This window comes from Nyctereutes procyonoides, unplaced genomic scaffold (genome assembly GCF_905146905.1).
Source record: "Nyctereutes procyonoides isolate TBG_1078 unplaced genomic scaffold, NYPRO_anot_genome, whole genome shotgun sequence".
Classification (NCBI taxonomy): Eukaryota; Metazoa; Chordata; class Mammalia; order Carnivora; family Canidae; genus Nyctereutes; species Nyctereutes procyonoides.
Genome location: NW_026575036.1, coordinates 17,526,594 through 17,549,987, shown reverse-complemented (window position 1 = coordinate 17,549,987; position 23,394 = coordinate 17,526,594). Strand labels below are relative to the sequence as shown.

The following is a 23,394-nucleotide window of genomic DNA, read 5'->3' as shown; positions in this document are numbered from 1 at the left end:
ATTTTTTCCCCCTCAAATAAGGTCACATTTAGATTCTAGGGATGAGGGCCTGCCTGATATGTTTGGGAGGAGACATTATTTTGCCTTCCATAATTGCGCTACGAAATGGAGCTGCAAGATTGGGGAAAATATGGGATTAGTTTTGTGCATGAGATTTTGGTTTTTAAGAAGCCCCATATCCTGTTCTCGGTGTCTTTTTATCCTGCCATTTTTTGTTAAATGTTACATACCTCTTCTCCACTTGAAAGAAGGGATTGAGTTTTGTACCTTTTTCTGAAAGCTTGTATTACCCCGAGTTAACCTTATATTACTTCAGACCAGTGGGTTCTTCTATTTACCTTAGTTTAGGCAAACCAGAGCTCTGACATGTCACATTCTGAAAACAGTCTGGGTTTTCTTTTAAGTAATTTCCAAAAATATCAATCCTACTGAATGCCTTAAGAGAAACATAGACGTTTTCGCCATTAATTACCTGCCCCTATAATTTCTTTTTAAAATCTAAACTGAGTTCAACTCATGCAAGGTTGAAAATCTATTTACTGACTCTTTGAGCTCAGCAGTACTAATATATAAATACTTTAAGTGACCAATTTTGGCAAAACTGAAAAGCAACTTAAAGTTTATTTTATTTCCAGTTTTTGTGGAGTAATGTGTATCACATATGACAGAGTTCTTGGTTGCTCAGGTTACAAGAGACAGCTGCTGAGCTGAATTTTTAGTTGATTTGCACAACTTCAAACCTGAAAGTCTATTTTTATTTTCTTGAAAGCCAGATAATCTTGTTAAGTACTTTCAATGACCCTATCCTTCAGAATTACTTGGTATCTTAGATTCTAGCTGACTTCGACTTTTTGGTAAGCTTCAGTTTCAAACTACTTCATTTTTTTTCATTTCTAAAAGCTTTACTTCTTGCCTGTGCATAATTTGTTTCCCCTTTGCCATAGAAATTGTAGTTTCAGGAAAAATGTTTTTTTGCCTTAAATTTCTGTGCTAAACTTCCAGTAATGATACTTGTTCAATGGATAATAATAATAAAAAGAGTTGAATAAATGAGTCAAAGATGATTAAATACTATATTCAAATCACTTCAAAGATGGGATAAATTTCCTTTCATTTGCTCAAAAAGGTTTTGATTTCCTTGTCTTTCTATAAAAAAAGTCCTAAAAAAAAAAGTCCTCTGAAAACCATTGTGTGTGTATGTGCATTAAAATACATAAAAGTATATATATGTGTTTTGTGCATTAAAATACATATATATGTGTATATTTATCTATATATACGTGCATAGATGTACATATATTTATATGTATATAGAGGTACATGTATATAGATATATATCTCTATGTATATAGATATATATATGTCTATACAGACCCCCAAGATCTTCCTCATTTTAGTCTATAAGACAATATAATGCCCAAAGGAAGGTACCTGGGCATGGCCTAGTGACATGGAACATGTTTATGATGCCAGTAAAGCAGCCGCTCTCATGTATTTTCAGTTAATGGATTACTTATTAGGGCAAAGGCCCTAAATGCCACCTCTTCTTCTATTCTTTCCATGATAAGATACTCCACCATATGTACAGTGAAAAAAAGCTGATGCTTTTGACTAGATACTAAAACCATTCATTCATTCAGTGGGTGCTGGTTGAGCCTTTACTTGGATGCTTGGTTCTGTGGCTGCCTAAGCAGTAGTTCATAAAGACCTCCCAAGCATTCAGTGATGCCGAGACTACACTGAAAAACAGGTCAGTAAAGGGCTCTGAATAATTTCTTAAATTTTCATGAAACCCAGGATCATTCTGTTTATAGATACAGAACAACTTTTAAGGGGGGAGACTGTATGATGCAGAGATGGAGTTCACTGCCCACATGTGGAAAATTTATACTGGGCTCTGTAAAGTGATTAAGCATTATTGGGCTCTATAGGCTATATTTTTGCTCCTATGGAAAATTAAATAGAACAGTATCTTATTTGGCTCTATTTATAAGTTTCTGTTTTGTTCTTATTTAAAAATTAAACAATTATGATCAGGTCCAGCAGTAGAGCCCCTTTACATGTTTAAGCTTTGTTGACCACAAGTAGCAGTACGTTTTAGAACTCACTTCATATCTTCAATTTGAAGACCTATTTCCTAAAACAATGACAGTGTTTGCTTTGTTAAATTAGCACTTTAAAAGGTCACACGTAATAAAATTGTTTTTTTTTTTCTGTGAAACTATTAACTTTAAAATTCATAATACTTATCAAGTAGATTTTCTTTTCCAAATTACATCTGTGTTAGGATAATGATATTTGTTTGCCTTTGAAAGAATTTTTTATTTTATTTTATAAAACTTTTTTTTTTTTTTAGATTTTATTTATTTACTTATTGAGAGAGAGAGAGGGAGAGAGTGGCTGGGACACAGGCAGAGGGAGAAGCAGGCTCCATGCAGGGAACCTGACGTGGGACTCGATTCTGGATCTCCAGGATCACACTCCAGGCTGCAGGCGGTGCTAAACCGCTGCGCCACCGGGGCTGCCCTGAAAGAATTTTTAAAAAATTCAACATTTACCACACTGTCAAAGAAGGATATTTATTGGTTATTTCATTTACTGAATTGGAAAGAGAGCAGCAAGCCTAGAACCTTTGGGTTAACTCAGATCACTTTTACCTTAATAGTTTATGTTATTGTATGCTCACTATAGACATAAAGAATTAGAAGTTTTAATATTCTATTCATAAATCGTCATTATATATAAATATGGCAGAGAAGGATATTTGAATTTTTTAAAAATAAGATACTTATTTCAAGATATTTGTTTAGTTTTCAATTATAGATACATACCTATAAATTGTTTTTTTCTTTAGTATATTTTCAAAAATAGTTGAGATAAGAGCTAAGCATTGTACTTGATTTTTTTTAAACATTGTATCTTAATCAAATTGACTTTGTTTTTAGGTTACTGTTCTTTCTCTCCATAATAAACTGATATTTTATATATAGTCCAATATTGCTATTTAGTAAGTTAGTTTATTTTTTTGAGGAGAAGGAGACAGAGAGAGAGAAAATCTTAAGCAGGTTCCATGCCCAGCCCAGAGCCCAATGTGGGGCTCAGTCTCACAACCCTGAAATCATGACCTGAGCCTAAATCAAGTTAGAAGTTTAACTAGCTGAGCCACCCAGGCACCTCTGCTACTTAGTTATTTCTGTGAGTTTGTCTACCCAGTACAGTTCAGACTTCTTCAAATAAGAGAACATGTCTTTAATATTTATTCTATCTTTGCTAGTGTTTAATTAGGTCTTGGGCTAGAGTATTTGCTTGAAAAATACTTTAAAAAAATTGCACTGAAGTTTAAAGGGAATTGCTGTTTTCCAGTTAGAGAAAGACACAAGTCTTTAGCTTAGAGGTCATTTTTTAAAAAGATTTTATTTATTCATGAGAGGCACACAGAGAGAGGCAGAAACATAGGCAGAGGGAGAAGTGGGCTCCCTGTAGGGAGCCTAATGTAGGACTTGATCCCAGGACCCTGGGATGACCATCAGAGCTAAAGGCAGATGCTCAACCACTGAGCCACAGAAGTGCCCCAATAAGAGGTCATTTTAAGGGTTTAACCAGCTGTTTAATACGAGTCTTAGAATGACATTTGAGAATAAAAACTATGATGGTCAAGAAAATGGTAATATTCATGACGGCCATTCAGTACAGTTCTGTGCTAATGATGGCATGCGAACTATCTTAAAATCATTTATTTCCAATCACTTGGAAATAAAATGAGAGCAGGCAAGACTATAGGCTGAGCTAACTATTGTCATCAAGGGAGATTAGTTTGATGCATCAGTTTCTGTTATGAGGATTAAATAGTTAAGGGGGGAGTCAGGGAAGCCTTTTTCCTAGATGGTCCTGGAAAGGTGTTACTAAATTCTCGCTTATCTACATTCCTATTTCAGGTTTCTTGTAAAACACACCTCCTCCATCTTCATGTGGATTAGCGTTTAATTGATTGGGCCTCAGCTTTAGTGATGCTATTTCAATTGTATTCTTTTAAATCCAGGAATTTTTTTAAAATATTTTTTTATTTATTCGAGAGAGAGAGAGAGTGAGAGAGAGAGAGTGAGAGAGAGAGGCAGACACAGGCAGAGAGAGAAGCAGGCTCCATGCAGGGAGCCCGATGTGGGACTTCATTCTGGGTCTCCAGGATTACGCCCTGGGCCAAAGTTGGAGCTAAACCACTGAGCCATCCAGGCTGCCCTAAAAACAGGAATTTTAACTGAAATTTGAGGATGAGTGATTACTAGAACAACTCAGGCAATTCACAGATTATAATTTTGATTAGGTTTTTTCTTCCTGTAAATTTTCTTACTCATATACAGTATTTTTCCATAATTTCTTTTCAGGACTGTACTCTCTTCCTTGTTTTGGCTGCAGATTTACAGAATAGAAAGATGCATTCAGGATTTCTAACCTACTGTTGAAGTACAACATCACATTATAAAATTATAGGCATTCTGGCTCAGGCAAATGACAACCCCCTGGAAGGAAGAGTAACTTTCCCACATAAAAGCTAATGAGTGCTGTGTGTGTGTGTGTGTGTGTGTGTGTGTGTGTGTGTGTGTTTACAGTGGTTCATGTAGGAAACAAAGATATTTTTCTGTGAATGTTTACAATTATGTTTGGTCTTCTATTTGTCCTATAGTCAGATTGCTCTTAGTATTGGTCTTTGGATGGGAATTTTTTTTTTTTTTATACTCTAGTGACTTAACCAATAGGTATAATGGGGTGGGAGGAGGCTTTCCATATTTCCAACACTTACAGGAAAATAAGTTGTTTCTTCTGGACTTTTCCAGACAGTGTGGCATTTTGTGAAGAACGAAGAAGTTAGGTTCATAAGGGCTGACTCTACTGGATGAATCTGTACTGGGATGAGCGTGTTCTTACTCATTTATTCGGTCTCTGATTCTCAGCTTAGTTTCTTGTGTATAAAACAGCCTTCAGGGATCCCTGGGTGGCGCAGCGGTTTGGCGCCTGCCTTTGGCCCAGGGCGCGATCCTGGAGACCCGGGATCGAATCCCACGTCGGGCTCCCGGTGCATGGATCCTGCTTCTCCCTCTGCCTGTGTCTCTGCCTCTCTCTTTCTCATTCTGTGTGACTATCATAAATAAATAAAAATAAAAAAAAAACAGCCTTCACAGTAAGACCTGTCTTATTTTACTTAATGTGAATGTGCTGTATTCCTACTAGAATGTTGAAAAAGTAAAAATCTTCATTTCTATCATCAACCCAAACTTTATGATGCATTTTCATAATCACTGGTCTTTGATAGCATATATACTATTAAAGGATGTTTGCCTTTCCAAACTTCGATGTTTGAATTTTATTGATGAATTTGTTGTCAAGCGGCAATGAGGAAGTTTAATTACAAATTTCACGGGCTAATTTATAAAGAGATTATGGAGTTTTATTTTCTGTCATATATAGGATCTAAGGTTTCTTTTTTGTTTATTTTTCACCTTACCATGTATATTATGGGTCACAGTGGTTAGAAGAAACAATGTGACCTGTAGAGTCTATATGGTTAAAAATATTTATCTTTATTGTTGATAAAAATCCATTATTCCATATTTGAGGTTAAAAATTATAGGTCTTTAAAAAAAGATATATAGGCACTGCAATCACATTGTTTTTCTTTTAAATATGTGTATAACAAAATAGTTTTTGAGTCCAACTACATTGCAGTATTTTGCACTGTTATCTCCTCGATTATCATGAACTCTGAGAGAAAGAGCTGAATTACATTTTGTAAGGACACTAATGAGCAAGAGGCTGGGGATATGGGAGCGGTGAAGAACTTCCACTTAAATGTATAACCACCCTTGTAAATATATATTGGAGCAACTTTCCAAATGGAAATGTCTTAATTTACTGCTTGCTAACCATTACTGGAGTCATAGTGTCTGCTTAGGGTACAGAAGGATTATTTTAATTTGATTTCTGACTAGTGGTCTTTGAAGCTGACTTAATTCCAAATATAAATATGTCTGATATTTTCTCTTCTTTTTAGGAATATTTCAAGACAGAATGTCATTTAAAACTTTTTTGGTCTGTGCTGCATTGTTCTGTTGACTATTTTTATTTTCTTACTGTATAGTGATTCCAGGGAATCAGTAACTTTTGAGAACCTGAAGTAAGAAAGGATATCACATTGATATTTAAAAAAGCCTTTCAGGGATGTCTGAGTGGCTCAGTGGTTGAGCACCTGCCTTGGGCTCAGGTCATGATCCTGGGGTCCTGGTATCGAGTCCCCCAGTGGGCTCCCCGTATGGAGTTTATCCCTCTGCCTATGTCTCTATCTCCCTCCTCTGTCTCTCATGAATAAATAAATAAAATCTTTAAAAAGAAAAAAAGGCCTTTCAAATACCATGGGCAGACCAGATAAGTGCACATGAGCAATAGTCCTGGGTGGAGGAATAAGACAGTTTAAACATGAGATTTTTAGTATAAGTATGAAGCATAAAAATGTAATTTGTTCTTACAAGTTATTACTAATTAATAAAGGATGAATAAGGAGGACAAATTTAACTTTCGGAACATTCAAGTCATCATTCTAGGTTGCCAAATTTTTTCATATGAGGGTATAGCCTCAAATTATCACTTTTTAGAAGAAAAATCTGTCTTACATGGAAATTTTTCCAATTGTCTTATTAATCAGGGCATACTGAATTAATTTTTTTGATTACTCAGGGTTATTGTTATGAGCATAAAGCGTAGGACTGCATTACTAGCATTGAAGGTCAACAGGATACCCCAATACCAGAGGAATCCAGACTTTCACAGCTTCTGATTTTCCATTTTTATTCTGGTTTAGATATGGGACTATCTGTAAATGAGAATAAATAGATGCTAATAATGGCCTCGTCTACCTTTTATATTTTTCTTCTGCTGAAAAAATCTTAAATAAAGATATGTAGGTTCATTTTAGATTCCCAAACCACAGTAGCAACATAAAACTCCTCCAAATTGATATCACAGAAATGTCAATAGATATTGGTGCTTCACTGTTGCCTTCTAATTGTGTGGACTAATGTGATCATGGGCTCTGAATCTCAAAGAATTTTGCATCAGCAACAACCCATAATTCAATTCAGGAAACATTTCTGACCATCTGTATACTGATTAATGAAGGAATAAAAGGAAACTTGAAACAGTTAAATCTCTCAGATTTTAATCTTAGAATGTGGAGAGTCTTGTCATCACCCAGCTGCAGCACAAGGCTGAGCAAACAGGCCTTCCTCACCCCGGCTTCCTAAACCTAAGTGATATGTACTTGGAATAAGTATAAGCAGATCTTTAACAAATTTTTATTTAGTCATGTATATATAATATGCATATATAACACATATAATACACAATCCAGACATATATCACAGATATAATATGTACTGTACATATATATTAAATGTATAATACATACAAAGTTGTATATATATTTATGTATTTATAGAAATATTTTGTTCTTTTATTCATCTAACATTTCCCTTTATTCAACAGGAATCTTCTTGACAGAGACACATTCTCTAAATCTGATCCAAGTAGGTATCTATTACTTGCTTTTTGAAGCAGTCTACTTATTTTTCCTACTTGATTTTTGCAAAAATTGTATGAAACTTACAGTCTTTGCCTAAATACGTGTTTTAAAGCACAGGAAGCAAGATGGGATGGTCTCAAGCCCTGCATTCTCATCTACGTGGGCAGTAGTCTAGCTAAGGAGAGGGAATCGCTTAGCACTTTGAGAATAAGATGGAAATGCAAATGTAAGACAGTTCACTTTGAAATTAAAACTTCATGGTATGGCTATCTGATAGAAATTATATTTGAAAGGTGATCACAATAGGCTATAATTTTAAGTGATTTAGCCCCAGTGTTAAACTTTTCCTTCTTTTTTGTAAATAAAGAGTATATAAAGGCATGCATAACTAAGGAAATATATATCATCTTGGATGAACTGAATTTTTTTGATTCCTAATTATGTATATTAAAAAATTGGAGATAACCTGTAAAATAAAAAAGTTTAAATTAGAAGACAGCAGCAATAATGTGTAAATCAACAAGTGTTAGAAATTTATATCCTGCCGCTCTCCATCCCTACAAAGATGTGGGCAGATATGGGATAATTAGAGGGGGAGGTTTTGGGAGATGTTAGCATTCTTGAGGTAGTCACTGGGGAAAAGGCATTACAATTTGTGAGTTTTTAAAATTCCTGGGGCTCACTTGACAAATGAGTGGGACTTTTTTAAATCCATGAATCTTTACCCTAAAGACTTCATTTCTCTTTTTGTGAGTTCCTCTTGTGGTTGACAGGATTTCTTATGTGTTTACAGATATTGAGGGGGGGGGTTGCAAATATTAAATGTAAAGTATGATATACTCCATCCTCCTCCTTGTGATGGCTTTGTGCATTATGGATATCTTAGGAAGAGATTGACTTATGTCTAACAAATATTTCAAACTGTTAAATTATAGTTAAAAGTTTATATATATATCTGTAGCATAATGTAGATGAAGAAATTAGCAAATAATTATCATATGTTTTTGTGCCTAGGTCTATACATGTTAGGCTCTAAAGATCTGATGTAATTTTTTGTTTCTTTACAAATTTTTTAGTTATTTCATGTTTTACTAGTGATTTTCTTATAAGAGTAAGGCTAGGAATTAGGAAATCATTTTGATGTCGCTTTTAGAAGGCTGAAAAATAAATTGTATACATTCATATATTTATAAAAAGATATTCATATATTTACTTTTTGATCTTTTGTAGTTTGTGTCTTATATGTACAAGGAGTTGGAAATAAAGAATGGAGAGAGGTAAGCATTAAAAATTTTTAAAATATCATTGTGCTGGAAAATATGGTATAAGTTACAGTTTGGTCAGGATGGTACTTCCATGATTTTTAGTCTTCTTCAACACAAAGATTGCATTTTTTTAGTTTATGAAAGTACTCTTTGTGTTTGTTTTTAATAACCCTCAATGTTTGTATGATTTATGATCTTCCTTTAGAATATTCTGGCCTTGAAACTTCTATTTTCCTCAGTCTAAAGTAAATTTAATGTGTTGCAATCCTTACAAAATTGAAGTCTAGACTTAGTCTCACTTTTAGAGGTCAACTGCTGATTTTTATGAAATATTGTGCTTTTTTAAGAGATTTTATTTATTATTCATGAGAGACACACAGAGAGAGGCAGAGACACAGGTAGAGGGAGAAGCAGGCTTCATGCAGGGAGCCTGATTTGGGACTTGATCCCGGGACTCTGGGATCACACTCTGAGCTGAAGGTAGAAGCTCAACCACTGAGCCACCCAGGCATCCCAAAATATTGCTTTAAAGGGTTTTAAGTGTGGTACTTGATATCAACTATCACCTGAATTTTGCCAGTTTGTAACTTATTATTTGAAAATAAAGTAGAAACGTAGTTTCCTAATACAAGCATATTTTGTTTAATGAAATAAAAGAAATAAAAGCAAGGAGGCAGAACCGTTATTTCAGTTAATTTATATTCTAGAATATCTCCATGTTCTTCAAATGGAAGGATGATTACCAAAGGGGAGAGGGACATATTAAAATAGGAGGTATTTCTATCTGCTTGTAGTTGCTGGTTATCCCAGGAAGTTAGTACATTGTTTTAATGAGGTTACAGTTTCTGGTGAGATTTCCCCAGTGAGATTTGTGCTATTTGTTGCCATAGATTGCTTTGCAGCCAGCCATCTTACCAGTGTGTCTCAACTGTGACATAGAGGTAAGAATAGGTCATTGTAATTTATTCTCAAAACTGGCAGAGTAAACCAATTCAAAAATTGTCCCTACTGATAATGGGTCAGTGGGATACTGAGTACCAGTTTCCCATATTTAATTGCTTCTAGACATTTCCATATGGTTATTTGAGCTTTATGTCAAATTCGACATATCCAAAAGTAAACTCAGCTCTACCCTATGGCTGTTGCTTCTTTGTTCCACGTATAGCTAATAATATCACCAGCCAAAATACCAAACTGCTACTTTTGCAGCCATCCTTGACTTTTTTCCCTTACCTTCCTTATTGATCAGTTTTCCAGGGGTGTGAATTCTCTTTGGTTAAAGAAAAAAAAATCTCAAATGAGCCACCTCTTTCACCCAGACCTATGTTATCTTTTGTCCTCTCTGTTAGAACATTCTCTTGAGTCCATACTCCTCTCTCTTGTTTCTCTAATTATTCCTCTGATTATTTTTCAAAACAATATGGTGTCTCTTGTCATTTGCTCTAAAATTTCCTTTCTCTGAGCCCTGGGGCAATCCAGTGCAACTCCTGACTGACCATAGGGGTCAGGCTAGCTGGGAATGGACACTTGCTAGAAGTGTTCAGAAAATAACATTACTTGAGGGACCAATAAAGGATCTGAGTTAAATATTCATAAGGTACTGGACCAGGCCTCTGGACCAACACAGATCCCTAGTGATGAGGTTTTCCTATCACCTACACAAGATCTTTGATGATAATAATGACTAACTACTATTCTCAGCCTTTTAGACATATTGACTAATTTCTTGTTTGCACAATAACCTTAAGAGAGGATGCTATTGCAATCCTTATTTTACACTTGAGGAAACTGAAGCACAGAAAGCTTAAGTGACAGGATGAAAGTTACCCAGTTATCACTAACAAAGTGGGAATTTTAACCCCAACCATCTGGCTCCAGAGCTATTGCTGTTAGATCACCTTGCTTTGCAGAATTCTGATCTGATCCCAACATTCACATTCTGGTTTTATTAATGGAAGGAAATTCTGTAAATTGATTTTTGAGCTTTATTCTTACTTATTTAAGCTTGCCTCTGAATGATACAGGAAAGAAGGCCTATTGTGTAGGGAAAACAGCATAATAATAAAACAGAAAACAATATTCTGCTTGTTTATTTATTTTTTCTCCTCGAAGGAGTAAAAAGAGCTAGTAAGGGGGAATAATACTCAAAGAGGGTATAAAAACAAAGTAGAAATTGAGAAAGCGATGAGAAATAGGACCCAGAGTTATATAGTGTGGATAGGAACAGATGGATGAAGATGAAGAGAAACCAGTTAAGAGGCAATTTCAATAGACAGCATTTCAGAAGAATTAAAAGTGTTAAAAACTGGAGCATAGTCTGGAAGAATAGAAAGAAAGTGCCAGATGTAAGAGACAAGCATTTAGGAGCTAAATCCATTGTATTTAGCAGCTAATTGTGCTTGCTGGATGAAGGATAGGTGTGAAAAAAATTAAGCACATTATATGTATTGTTAAATCACCACAAAATCATTTGAGAAAGACAGTTTCCTTAGTTTTCTTTAAAGGCTTTATTTATTTATTCATGAGAGACACACAGAGAGAGGCAGAGACATGGGCAGAGGGAGAAGCAGCCTGCAGGAGCCTGATGCAGGACTCCATCCAGGGACCCCAGGACCATGGTCATCCACTGAGCCACCCAGGTTCCTGACAATTTCCTTATTTTTTAAAAATTTATTTTTATTTAGATTCAGTTTGCCAACACAGAGTGTAACAACCAGTGCTCATCCTATCAAGCCGACAGTTTCCTTATTTTGAGACAAGTTATGTAGTAGTTAAGGGAATGCACTCGACCTCTCAGTGTCTGTTTCCTCATCTGCGGTGTGAGCAATGATATGATTTTAGCTCATATAGTGGTTGTAAAGATCCAGTATGAACCCTCTGATAACAGTGTCTGGCAAACACGAAACATTATATGATTAAGGATAGAATGGGACTCTAAGACATCAAAAAACTTGTACAAGGATAACAAAACTAGTCAGGTAAGTAAATTCCTGCATTATAAAATTCTGTAAAATTCATTGCACAAGCCCAGCAGTTGATGGGAAAATGACCTATGGGATTTACTTGGCCTCAAACCTAATATGAAGCAGTGGTGTTACACAGCTGCTAAAAAGCTAATGCAATCTGAGGATGCATTGATGGATGTGCAGTGCTTACATCAAAGGAGATAATGCTATTATGTTGAACTACATGAAATTGTCATTTTTGTAGGTCAAAAATGGTTGCGTGTTGGCAGTTTCACGTGATTCAATCAAATGCTATTGTATTTTGCTCTGGTGTGAGCAGATCTGCAGTGTGACTTGTTTAGTTCTTGAAGATCATCAAAACGCCAACCGTGTATTTTAGGAGGGCTAGCATCTTGAAGGGGGGGATAGAAGCTATCCCACATGAATAAAGGAATGTTGAATCTAAAAAAATGCAAAGACGCTGACTATTCATAATAAATGTCTTCAAACTCTTAACGGTATTTTCAGTTAGAAACGGGAGTACACTCACTTGATATTGAAACAAAAAAGAAGGAAACAAAGAATGTGGCTGAGAGGATGAAGAGATAAAGAGATGTTGTTTTATCCACTGTGAGGAAGACCTTTGTAACATTTAGCATATTCCACGGTGGAGTGGGTTTCCTGGAATTGTGTGCTGTTCCAGGATGTCCTGTTTCTGAAAGTATCCAAAAAGGAGCAGACTAATTAATCAGGAGTGAAATTGGACTCAATAACTCCTAATTTCCTTACAACCTGCTTTTTTATGAGACTATAGAGTTCAAAAGCGTTTTCCAGTTGTTTTATCAGCTCTTCCAACTATTTTTCAAGTATTGAACATTATTTTACAAGATAACAGCAAAAAACCACTCTGGTAACTATGGTCAGGATATTTGGAATCAGACAAGTAAAACAATATTATTGATACTTTATTAATAGCTTTAAATGTATCCACCCATTTATCAATTTGATATTTTTTTTTGGTGCCTGTTATGTAGCTGCAGTGGTGGAAAATGTTTTAAAACAGTATTCTTCCTCAAGGAGCATCTAATATATTTGGAGAATGTCACCAGCAACTCCTGTGTGTCTACACTATCACTGCACTGATTTAGGTTTCAACACTATGTCAGTAATAGAGTGGTTGGTTGTCTTTGTGTTTGAATTTAGCTGTATTCTGGAAAAGTATGTGGTAACTAGCTATATGATTTTATGTTCTGGGATAAATTACCTTTAGATAGTAAGAAGTAATAAAAAAAGAAAAAAGAACTGAAACTGTATTGAAACAAAGGCTCCAAATGAAGAGGTAGAAAAAAATATTTAAATTGATCTGTTGAAATCTGCAATTTTAAAATTATATCTGACACTGTTAGAATTACCTGCATGTCTTCTATAAATTCTAATGATTGTGAATTATCAAAAGCTCTTGAAGTAATTGATCTTTTAAAACTAAAATTATATTTCAGTGCCTAACAATTTTGGTGCTAAAAATGATACTTAAGTGCCACAGATCATGAAAATATGAAAACCTCTTAGTGGCAAGTGGAAATGGGAAAGTATTATCCCTGAGGATGCACACTTCACTTTGAGAGGTTCTGAAAATGTTGCAATTAACTTATTTGAGTTAAATTTTAGTTGTCCATAGGCACTCTATTTTGTGAATTACTCTTAAACATTGAAAATTATAGAGTTGGTTTTAGATTCTCTAGGTTTTAGATTCTCATCACATCTCTATGTGATGACAAAAAGGAAAGTGAAGTTTATATAATTCACAGCGATCATGGTTTGACGGTAAATCTACTGCCACCTGTTGATTACTATAGTTTGACATTGTCTCTGCTTTTGAGCCATTCCTCTCCATACTGAATCATATATGTATAATATATAAACACACAAACATATTCAGAAAGGATGAGAATATTGTTCACAGTCCAGCTTAAATGGTACCTTACCTCTTAGACTTTTCTGTTTCATGACTAGAACTTCCACCTTGCACCATTAAAATCCTATAATTTCTGTATCTTTCTCATAGTCCTTGTCACTTTCTACTTTATATCATTCAACAAACATCAAGGTCTTTTTTGTGAACTTATTCCCTTAACTTAGTGCTCCGTTAAGGTCAACCTCCTGCACTATAGGTCTTTGTTCTTAGAAGGTGCCAGTTAATATTTGCTGGAAGGATAAATTTGAGGAGACCCTCAAATTTAGGCACACACTTAACTCTCAGGGTTTCAAAATTAGGAGTTGGAAGAAGGTCACGTTTTTCAAATGAGAACATTTGTGTGGTTACTAACTAGTTATGAGAGCCCAGGATTTATTCTGCAGCTCCTTATCATGACTTTTAACTACATATTTTGGAACTTGAATTAAACAGCCTCCATGTAAAATATATACAGTCCTTGAAGCTTAAGGGGCACTGATTTCATTCTCTCCTTTTTTGTCTTATAGGAATACTAGAGTGAACCATCTAAGGTTATTGATACAAGACAGAAAACTCCCCACAATCTTTAGGCAGGCACTGTTGCTAAGCCTCGGAGGAGGGTCCTGTATGACACCCTCTTCCCATATAGGATTCATGATGTAGAGCAAATGAACATGTCTGTTTTGTTTAGTTTGCTTCTCTCTTTTTTAAAAGAAATATCTTAATGACTGAATACTGTGAAACACTCAATCTGCAGGGATTATATTCTTCTCATAGACATTTAAAGGATTCTCACAATATATATCTTGACTTCACTGCAATTCACTGAGGCGATTGTAACAGGCTGGAGCTGGGCTGCAATAGAACACGCCAGTACCAGTGCTGACAAGAGCCCAGCAAGTGCCAACTTACAGAGGATTACGCATTTTGAATTCTAATGAACTGTTTTAACCTTCAGGAAGAATTGTAAAGACCTGTACATAGCACAACATGATCCGGATAATATATATATACATGTACATCCACAAATACACCTTGTACCAAATAATGCTTTCTTGTAGTAGAATAAGAATCGTGTAAATTCTAAAAGATTTTAGCAGGTTTTCTTTCCCTATTCATTGTTTCTTATCAGTTTAAAAAGACTCCTTAAAGCATGTCAGATGAAAAACAATTAGGATTAAAAGTTTCCATTTAATTTCCTTTAAACCATTGAGGCTTCATTAAACTCTTTTCACTTACTAAAAAAAAAAAAAAAGTTTGAAGTTCTCTTACAAGAACACTTGTGTGGCCTGTGGTTGAAAGAATTTTGTAATACCAATATCTTCCGTGATACATGTAGTCAGTCTTAAGGCATTACTATTTTAGCAAAAATATTTTGTGTGCCCCTCAGGAAAATACTCTATACATTTGCGTTCCCAAAGTCAGACATACTAGTTTTGGAAAGAGATCTTTGAGCCTTGAAGTCTCTTTGTTTAGAAAAGGACATGAAGTAGTTTTACAAATATTCCTGGCTACAGATGATTAGAAGCTGTGGCTTAATTTAAGTTGTCCTTTCTTTATATGACTCAGTTAAAGTCTTTTAACTCTATGAATATACTGTGACTAATTGAATGAGAATCATACTTTCAATAGAATTTTGCTGGTTATTACTTGAAAAACAAATCCAGAATAATTTTGGTCTCTTGAATTTTTTTTTCAGGAAAGAAATTATTGAGATATAATTGATGTGTAACATTATATAAGTTTAGAATGTACAATGTAGTAATTAGATATATATATATATATTGCAAAATGATTACTAAAGTGAGTTAACCCATCTATCATCTATCATCTATTTATTATCTATCTATCTATCATCTATCATCTATTATCTATCTATCTATCATCTATCTATCATCTATATATTTGTGTGTGTGTGTGTTGTGGTGAGAACTTTAAAAATCTATTCTCTTAGCAGCTTTCAGATATTTAATATAGTATTATTAACTACAGTCACTATGTTGTACATCACATTTTCAAAACTTACTCATTTTATGACTGGAACTCTGTACCCCTTAGACCACTTTTGTCCATTCCTGCTTCCCCTGGCAACTGCAAATCTGTCCTGTTTCTATGAGTTTAGTTTTTTTAGATTCCACATGTAAATGAGATCACATAGTATTTATCTTTTTCTGACTGACTTAGTTCACTTAGAATAAAGCCCTTAAATTTCATCGATGTTGTTTTGCAAATGGCAGAATTAATTCCCTTTTTATTATGGCTGAATTTCTGTTCTGTTTTTAATATACCTTTTTATTGAAATTAAAACATACCCAAATAAGGGGGAAAATAATACAACACAATAATTTATTAAATGTGAATACATAATGTAACCACCACCTAGATCAATAAATAGAACCTTCTAGCAATCCAGCAATTGATTGTGGCCTTCTCTTCTCCCAAATTAAACCACTATCTTGGTTTCTAACACTATAGAGTAATTTTTTCCATTCTTACGCCTTATATAAATAGAATGACGTAGTATATATTTATTTGTGTCTAGTTTCTTTAACTCACAATTATGCTTTGATAGTCTTTCCATGCATGTGGTAATAAATACTTTGGTTTTATTTTTTGCCGTATGGTTTTCTATGTTATGAATATACCCCAATTCATTTATCCATTCTACTCTGGATAGACATTTGGGTTGTTCCCAGTTGTTGCATATTATGATTAACTGATTAGAACATTCTTGTACTTCTCCCTTTTTTTTTTTTAAAGATGTTTATTTATTTACTCATGGGAGATACATAGAGAGAAGCAGAGACATAGGGGAGCCTGATGTGGGACTCCATCAATCCCTGGAGGCTGGGATCATGCCCTGAGCCAAAGGCAGATGCTCAACCACGGAGCCACCCAGGCATCCCTATTTATATATTTCTTCTTCTTTTTTTTTTTTTAAGATTTTATTTATTTATTCATGAGAGACACAGAGAGAGAGTCAGAGTCAGAGACACAGGCAGAGGGAGAAGAATGCTCCATGCAGGGAGCCTGACGTGGAACTCGATCCTGGGTCTCCAGGATCACACTCTGGGCTGAAGGCGGTGCTAAACCACTGAGCCACCCGGGCTGACCTATATTTATTATTCTTATTGTTTGATATGTAGGAGTAAAATTTCTAAGCCATAGGTTATATATATTTTCATTTTTTAAAAATTTAGATATAATTGACATATAACATTATATTAAAGGTACAGCATAATAATTCTATTTTTATATATATTGTGAAATGATTACCACAATAAATCTCATTAACATCTGTCACCACATATAGCTACAATTTTTTCCCTTGTGATAGGAACTTTTAAGATTTACTCTTAGCAACATTCAAATACACACATTTTTTTGTTACTAACTATAGCCACCATGCTGTGCATTATATCCCATGATCTATTTATTTTGTAACTGAAGTTGATACCTTTTGACCTCCTTCACTCATATTTTTCACACCCCACCCTTGCCTCTGGCAGCAACCACCAATGTGTTCTCTGTACCTATGAGTGTTTTTTAAAAAATTTAATTAATTAATTATTTTTAAAATTTAAGTTTGCCAACATACAGTGTAGCACCCAGTGCTCATCCCATCAAGTGCCCTCCTGAGTGCCCAGTACCCAGTTTACCCCATATCCCCATCCTTCTCCCCTTCCACAACTCTTTGTTTCCTAGAGTTAGAAGTCTCTCATGGTTTGTCTCCCTCTCTATTTTTTCTCACTCAGTTCCCTTCCCTTCCCTTATAATCCCTTTCACTATTTCTTACATTCCACGTATGAGTGAAACCATGTGATGGTTGTCCTCCTCTGATTGACATATTTCACTCAGCATAATACCTATGAGCTTTTAAAGTTTATTTAAAAAATATTCTACATATAAGTGAGATCATACGATATTTGTCTTTGGCTTATTTAACTTAACATAATGCCCTCATGGTCCATTCATGTTGCCACAAATGGCAGGATTTCCTTCTTTTTTATGGCTGAATAACATTCTGATACATATAAATTAGAATATTATATATAGAGAGATATATACTATTATATGTAGAATAGTATAATATATCTATATAGAATATATAGATATATAGAGATGTCACTTCTTCATCCCTTCATTCATTGATGGACACTTACGTTGTTTTCATATCTTGGCTATTGTAAATAATGCTGCAATGAACATATCTTTTTGAGTTAGTATCTTTGTTTTATTTGGGTAAATACCCAGAAATAAAATTGCTGCATCATATGGTAGTTCTGTTTTTAATTTCTTGAGGACCTTACATATTGTATTCCATAGTGACTGCACCAGTTTACAGTCCTACCAACGATGCACAAGGGTTCCCCTCTTATCCACGTCCTCCCCAATACTAGCAATTTCTTAACTTTTTGATAAGACCATTCTGACAGGTGTAAAGTGATACTCGCTGTAGTTTTTATTTGCATCTCCCTGATGGTTAGTGTTGTTGGGTGCCTTTTTTTGCACCTATTGGCCATCTGTGTGTCTTTGGAAAAAGTGTCTGTTTAGATAGATCCTCTGCCTATTTTTAATTGGATTAATTTTTTTCTTTTTTACTATTGAGTTAAATGAGTTCTTTATATGTTTTGGATGCTAGTCACTTATCAGGTATATGATTTGTAAACATTTTCTCCTATTCAGTAGGTTGTCTTTTCGATTTCTTGATGGCTTCCTTTGCTGTGCAGAAACTTTTAAGTTTGATGCATTTCCACTTGTTTATTTTCGATTTTTTGTTTGATTCAAAAAATTATCACCAAGACCTGTGTCAGGTTGCTTACTGCCTCTGTTTTCTTCTAAGAATCTTATGGTTTCAGGTCTTACATTCAAGTCTTTAACTGTTTTTGATTAGTTTTTGCATACGGTATAAGAGTTTCATTCTCTTGCATTTGACAGTCCAGTTTTCCCATGGTTTATTGGAGAGACAATTCTTTCCCCATTGTTTATTCTTGGCTCCTTTGTTGTAAATTAATTGATACACATAGGTTGATTTCTGGGCTCTTTATTCTGATCTATTGGTTTTTGTTTCGATTACTAACTTGGTAATACAGTTTGAAATCAGGGATTGTGATGCTTCCATTGTTGTGCATATTTTCATTTTCAGTACATACCACCAAATCATTTTCCATCTGCCATTCTCATGGCGGAGCATTCTTGTTAATGCTTTCTATTGTTAAGTTTTTTTTTTTTTTAATGTTTCCATTCTGGTTAGTGTGCAAAGGTATCTTGTTTGGATTTTAACTTCCTGCTATCTGACTGAGCATCGTTTGGTAGGCCTAGTGATCATTTGGCTATCTTTTATGTTGGGCATGCTCAGCTGTTTTTCCAATTATTGATTTTTAGGAGTTATTTGTATCTTTAGGATAGGAATTTTTGTTGCTAATATATCTGAAAATGTTTTGTCTCCTTTTGTAGCATTGTTTTTTACTCTCTGAGCTCTGTATTTTGGTGAACAGAAGTTCTTTTTTAAAAAAATATATTTTATTTATTATTCATGAGAGACACACACACACACACACACAGAGAGAGAGAGAGAGAGAGAGAGAGAGAGAGAGAGAGGCAGAGACATGGTCAGAGAGAGACTCAGGCTCCATGCAGGGAGCCTGATGTGACACTTGATCTTGGGATTCCAGGATCACGCCCTGGGCTGAAGGCAGGCAGTCAACCGCTGAGCCACCCAGGCATCCCAGAAGTTCTTAATTTTAATTTAGGTCAACATAGTAGTCTATTCCTTTATGAGCTGTGCTTTTGTTTTGTTTTAGAATACTTTCTTATTTGAAGGCCATGAAGATGTTCCTCAATGTTATATTCTAGAAGTTTTATTGTTTTAACTTTCATATTTAGATTTATACTTCCTCTGAGATTAATTTTTGGATATGGCTTGAAGTAAAATTTACTTTGATTCCATGTGGTATCTAATTGATCCAGGAGCATTTATTAAAGAGATTTCCTTTTCCTACTATGCAATCATATCACCATTATCATAAATGAAATGACTATATGTGAGGGCCCTTTTTGATTTCTATTATGGTATACTTTGTTTTAATAACTAAATCTGGTTGTTGGTGCTTTGTAGTTTTTTTTTTTTTTCAAGATTTTCAATGCCAAGGGTTAGCATTTTTTTTTTTTCTTGTAAAGGACCAGATAAATAAGAGATGCATAAATATTTTAGGCTAGATGGCCCTATGGTCTCTCTAGCCAATGTAGCATGAAAGCAGCCATGGACAATACATGAATGCTTGATTATGGCTATGCTTCAATGAATCTTAATTTATGAAACAGGCAGCAGGCCAGATTTGGCTCAGGGGCTGTAATTTTCTGAACCCTGCTCTAGGATATTCTTAGGTTTTTACCTTTCTACAGAAATTTTGGAATTTTTTTCCTCCTTCATACATACATATGCACATGAGCATGCACACACACAGAGACACACTGAGATCTAAGATTGTTTTGAAACTGTAGATCAAGTTCAGAGAATTGAAATATGTAAAATAGTATGCCTTATGATGTATGAAAATGGATATCCCTCTAATTATTTTTCTTTAGTTTCTTTTAATATGTTATAGTATTTTTATGTGGAGCTCTTGTATATCTTTAGTTGGACTTCATTTTAGTAACTTAATATTTTTGATTTTAATGTAGCAGCATTTTTCATTTTTTTTATTGAGATATATAAAATATAATTTGTTTTTTGGGTAATAACTGAAGTGTCATTGCTCAATTTACTAATGATAATTTGTAGAGTCTTAAAAATTTTCTGCATAAATTATGCTGATCTGCACATTAGAGTTTTATCTTTCCCTATCTAATCATGATATTTATTGCACTATAAGTACTTCTTGTACAGTGTTGAATAAAGGTGGTATTAGGAAGCATCCTTGTTTTATTCCTGATCTTAAGGGTCAAGTTTTCATGTATGCATCTTTTGAGATGCTTATATGATTTTTCTTTATTTTGTCAATGTGGTGAATTACATGTTGGGTTTTCAATTAAAATAAATATTATTTCTGGAGTAAAACCTATTGATTCATAATGTTTTACCTTTTAAATATATTATGTGCTATGGTTTGCTAATATGTATTAGAATTTTGAATTTATGCTATGAGTGATACTGATCTATAAATTTCCTTTCTTGTCATAGACTTCAGATTTTGTTACTTAGGTTAGGTAGGCTTCATTAAATGTGCTTGAAAGTATTTCCACTGTTTCTGTTCTCTGAGAATATATGAAAGGTTAATGTCATCTTAATTAAAATGTTTAGAACATTTTGCTGTTAAAGTATTCTTAGCCTAGATATTTCTTTGTGGGATATTTTAACTTCAGATTTATTTCCTTTCTTACTCAAGATCTCCATTTCCTCTTCTGTCAGTTTTGTATGCTATGTTCTTCCACGAATTCATTAGTCTTACTCAAATTCTCAAATCTATTGGCACAAAGTTTCTTTTTTTTCTTTTTTTTTCAGAGTTTCTTATAATATACTGTTATGTTTAATTTCTGTATGATTTATAATGATGCTCTTTTTATTTTCTGATATTGATAATTTGCATTTTCTCTCTTTTCTCCCTCTTGATTAAGGTTAAGGTTTATCAGTTTTATTAGTCTTCTCAAAGAATCTACATTTGCCTTTATTGATTTTTTTTTTAGTTTTTTTAAAGTTTATTGGTTATTGCAATAATCTTTGTTACTTTTCCCCACATTTTGGGGATTTAATTTGTTGTTCTGTTTCTAAATTCTGTTTCTAAACATTTATTTTTAGTCCTCTGTCTTTTCTATTACATGCATTTTAGGCTACCATTTTTTTGGTATGTTGTACTTTTGTTAACTTTTAGATTCAAACTTTTTTAAATTTTGAAACTATCTTATGTTTATAGAAAGTTGCAAATATAAAATTTTTTTTTCCTTTGGACTATTTGAGAATAAGTTGCCAACATGATGACCCATAGCCCTTGAATACTTTTTTGCACAAAGGATATTCTCCTACATAGCCATAATATAATACTGAGACATAGGGAATTAACATTGACATGTTACTACCATCAAATCATAAGATCAGTTTTCAGCATTTGTCCCAATAATATGTTTTAAAGCAGATGGATTCCATTCAGAATTACATGTTGCAGTAGTTGTCATTTTTTTGGGTTTCTTTTGATCTTGACTACTTCCCTCATCTTTCCTTACCTTTGTTGACCTTGACACTTTTGAAAATGAAATGTCCCCTACATTATAGAATTTCTCTCATTTTGATTTGTGGGATATTTTCTCTCATGTGCAACTTTGGATGAAATATCACAGAGGTGATAACTGTGTGCTCTTCTTGTTGTATCATATCTGGTGGCACAGGATTTTGATATGTCCCAGTTTTGGTTAGGTTAATTTTGCTCACTTGATTAAAGTAATGTCTGCTAGCCTTCTCCACCAAAAAGTTACAGTCCTTTTTTGTAGTTAATATTTTGGGGGAAGACTCTGGGAATTATGTTAGGAAAGTAGTTGATGAGTGTGTGGGGAGATGGGTTTGAGAGTATATAAATATCTCCTTCCTCATTAGACTTTTAATTTATTAATTTATTTTATAAGCATAGACTCACCGTTTATTCTTTTTCAATGGATTTTTATATATTACTGTTTATTTGGGAGCTCAAATTTTCACAAATTTGACAAATTGGAGCACCTTCAAGTGGGCTTCTGTGTGTTTTAAAAAATGCCCCTGTCAAAATACAAATCAAAACCAGTGAGATACCACTTCATATTGGTTAGAATGGCTAAAATGAACAACCCTGGAAACAACAGATGTTGGCGAGGATGTGGAGAAAGGGGAACCTTCTTCCACTGTTGATGGGAATGCAAACTGATGCAGCTACTCAGGGAAACAGTATAGAAATTCCTCTAAAAGTTAGTTAGAAATAGAGCTACCCTACAGTCCAGCAATTGCACTACAATGTATTTATCCAAAGGATACAACCATAGTGATTCAAAGGGGTATGTGCACCTCAGTGTTTGTAGTGGCAATGTTCACAATACCCAAAATATGGAAAGAGTCCAGATGTCCATTGACAGAAGAATGGATAAAGAAAATGTGATATATCAAAAAAGAATGAAATCTTGCCATTTGCAATGACATGAATGGAGCCAGAGTGTATTCTGCTAATTGAAATAAGTCAGTTAGAGAAAGACAAATACCATTGACTTCATGCATATGTTGAATTTAAGAAACAGAACAGATGAACATACAGGAGGGAAGGAAAAATAAAATAAGATGAAAATTGAGAGGGAGGCAAACCATAAGAGATGCTGAACTCTAGGAAAAACTGAGGGTTACTGGAGGGGAGGTTGTAGGGGAGAACAGATAACTGGGTGATGGACACTAAGGAGGGCACTTGACGTAATAATGCACACTGGATGTTATATGCAACTGATGAATCACTACATTATACCTCAGAAACTAATAAAAAAAGATAAAGTCTACTTAATAAAAATAAATAAATAAATAAATAAATAAATAAATAAATAAATAAATAAATAAATAAAAACCCTGTCATTCTTTAGGCAGTTCTTTACTTCCAGAAGCAGGATGTTTAGGACTTTTACTCTTTCTCTGGAACTATTTACCAAATTCTACTT

At 34.2% G+C, this 23,394-nt stretch overlaps 1 protein-coding gene across 1 annotated transcript in view; it reads left to right on the top strand.

Moving 5' to 3' along the window:
* Window positions 1-23,394, top strand: part of CPNE8 (copine 8) — a 216,348-nt gene that overhangs the window by 23,103 nt on the left and 169,851 nt on the right. Inside the window, exons 2-3 of the mRNA XM_055318917.1 lie at window positions 7,534-7,574; window positions 8,801-8,847. Of these exons, the coding sequence (XP_055174892.1) occupies window positions 7,534-7,574; window positions 8,801-8,847 (88 nt within the window). The remainder of the gene's footprint in view (window positions 1-7,533; window positions 7,575-8,800; window positions 8,848-23,394) is intronic.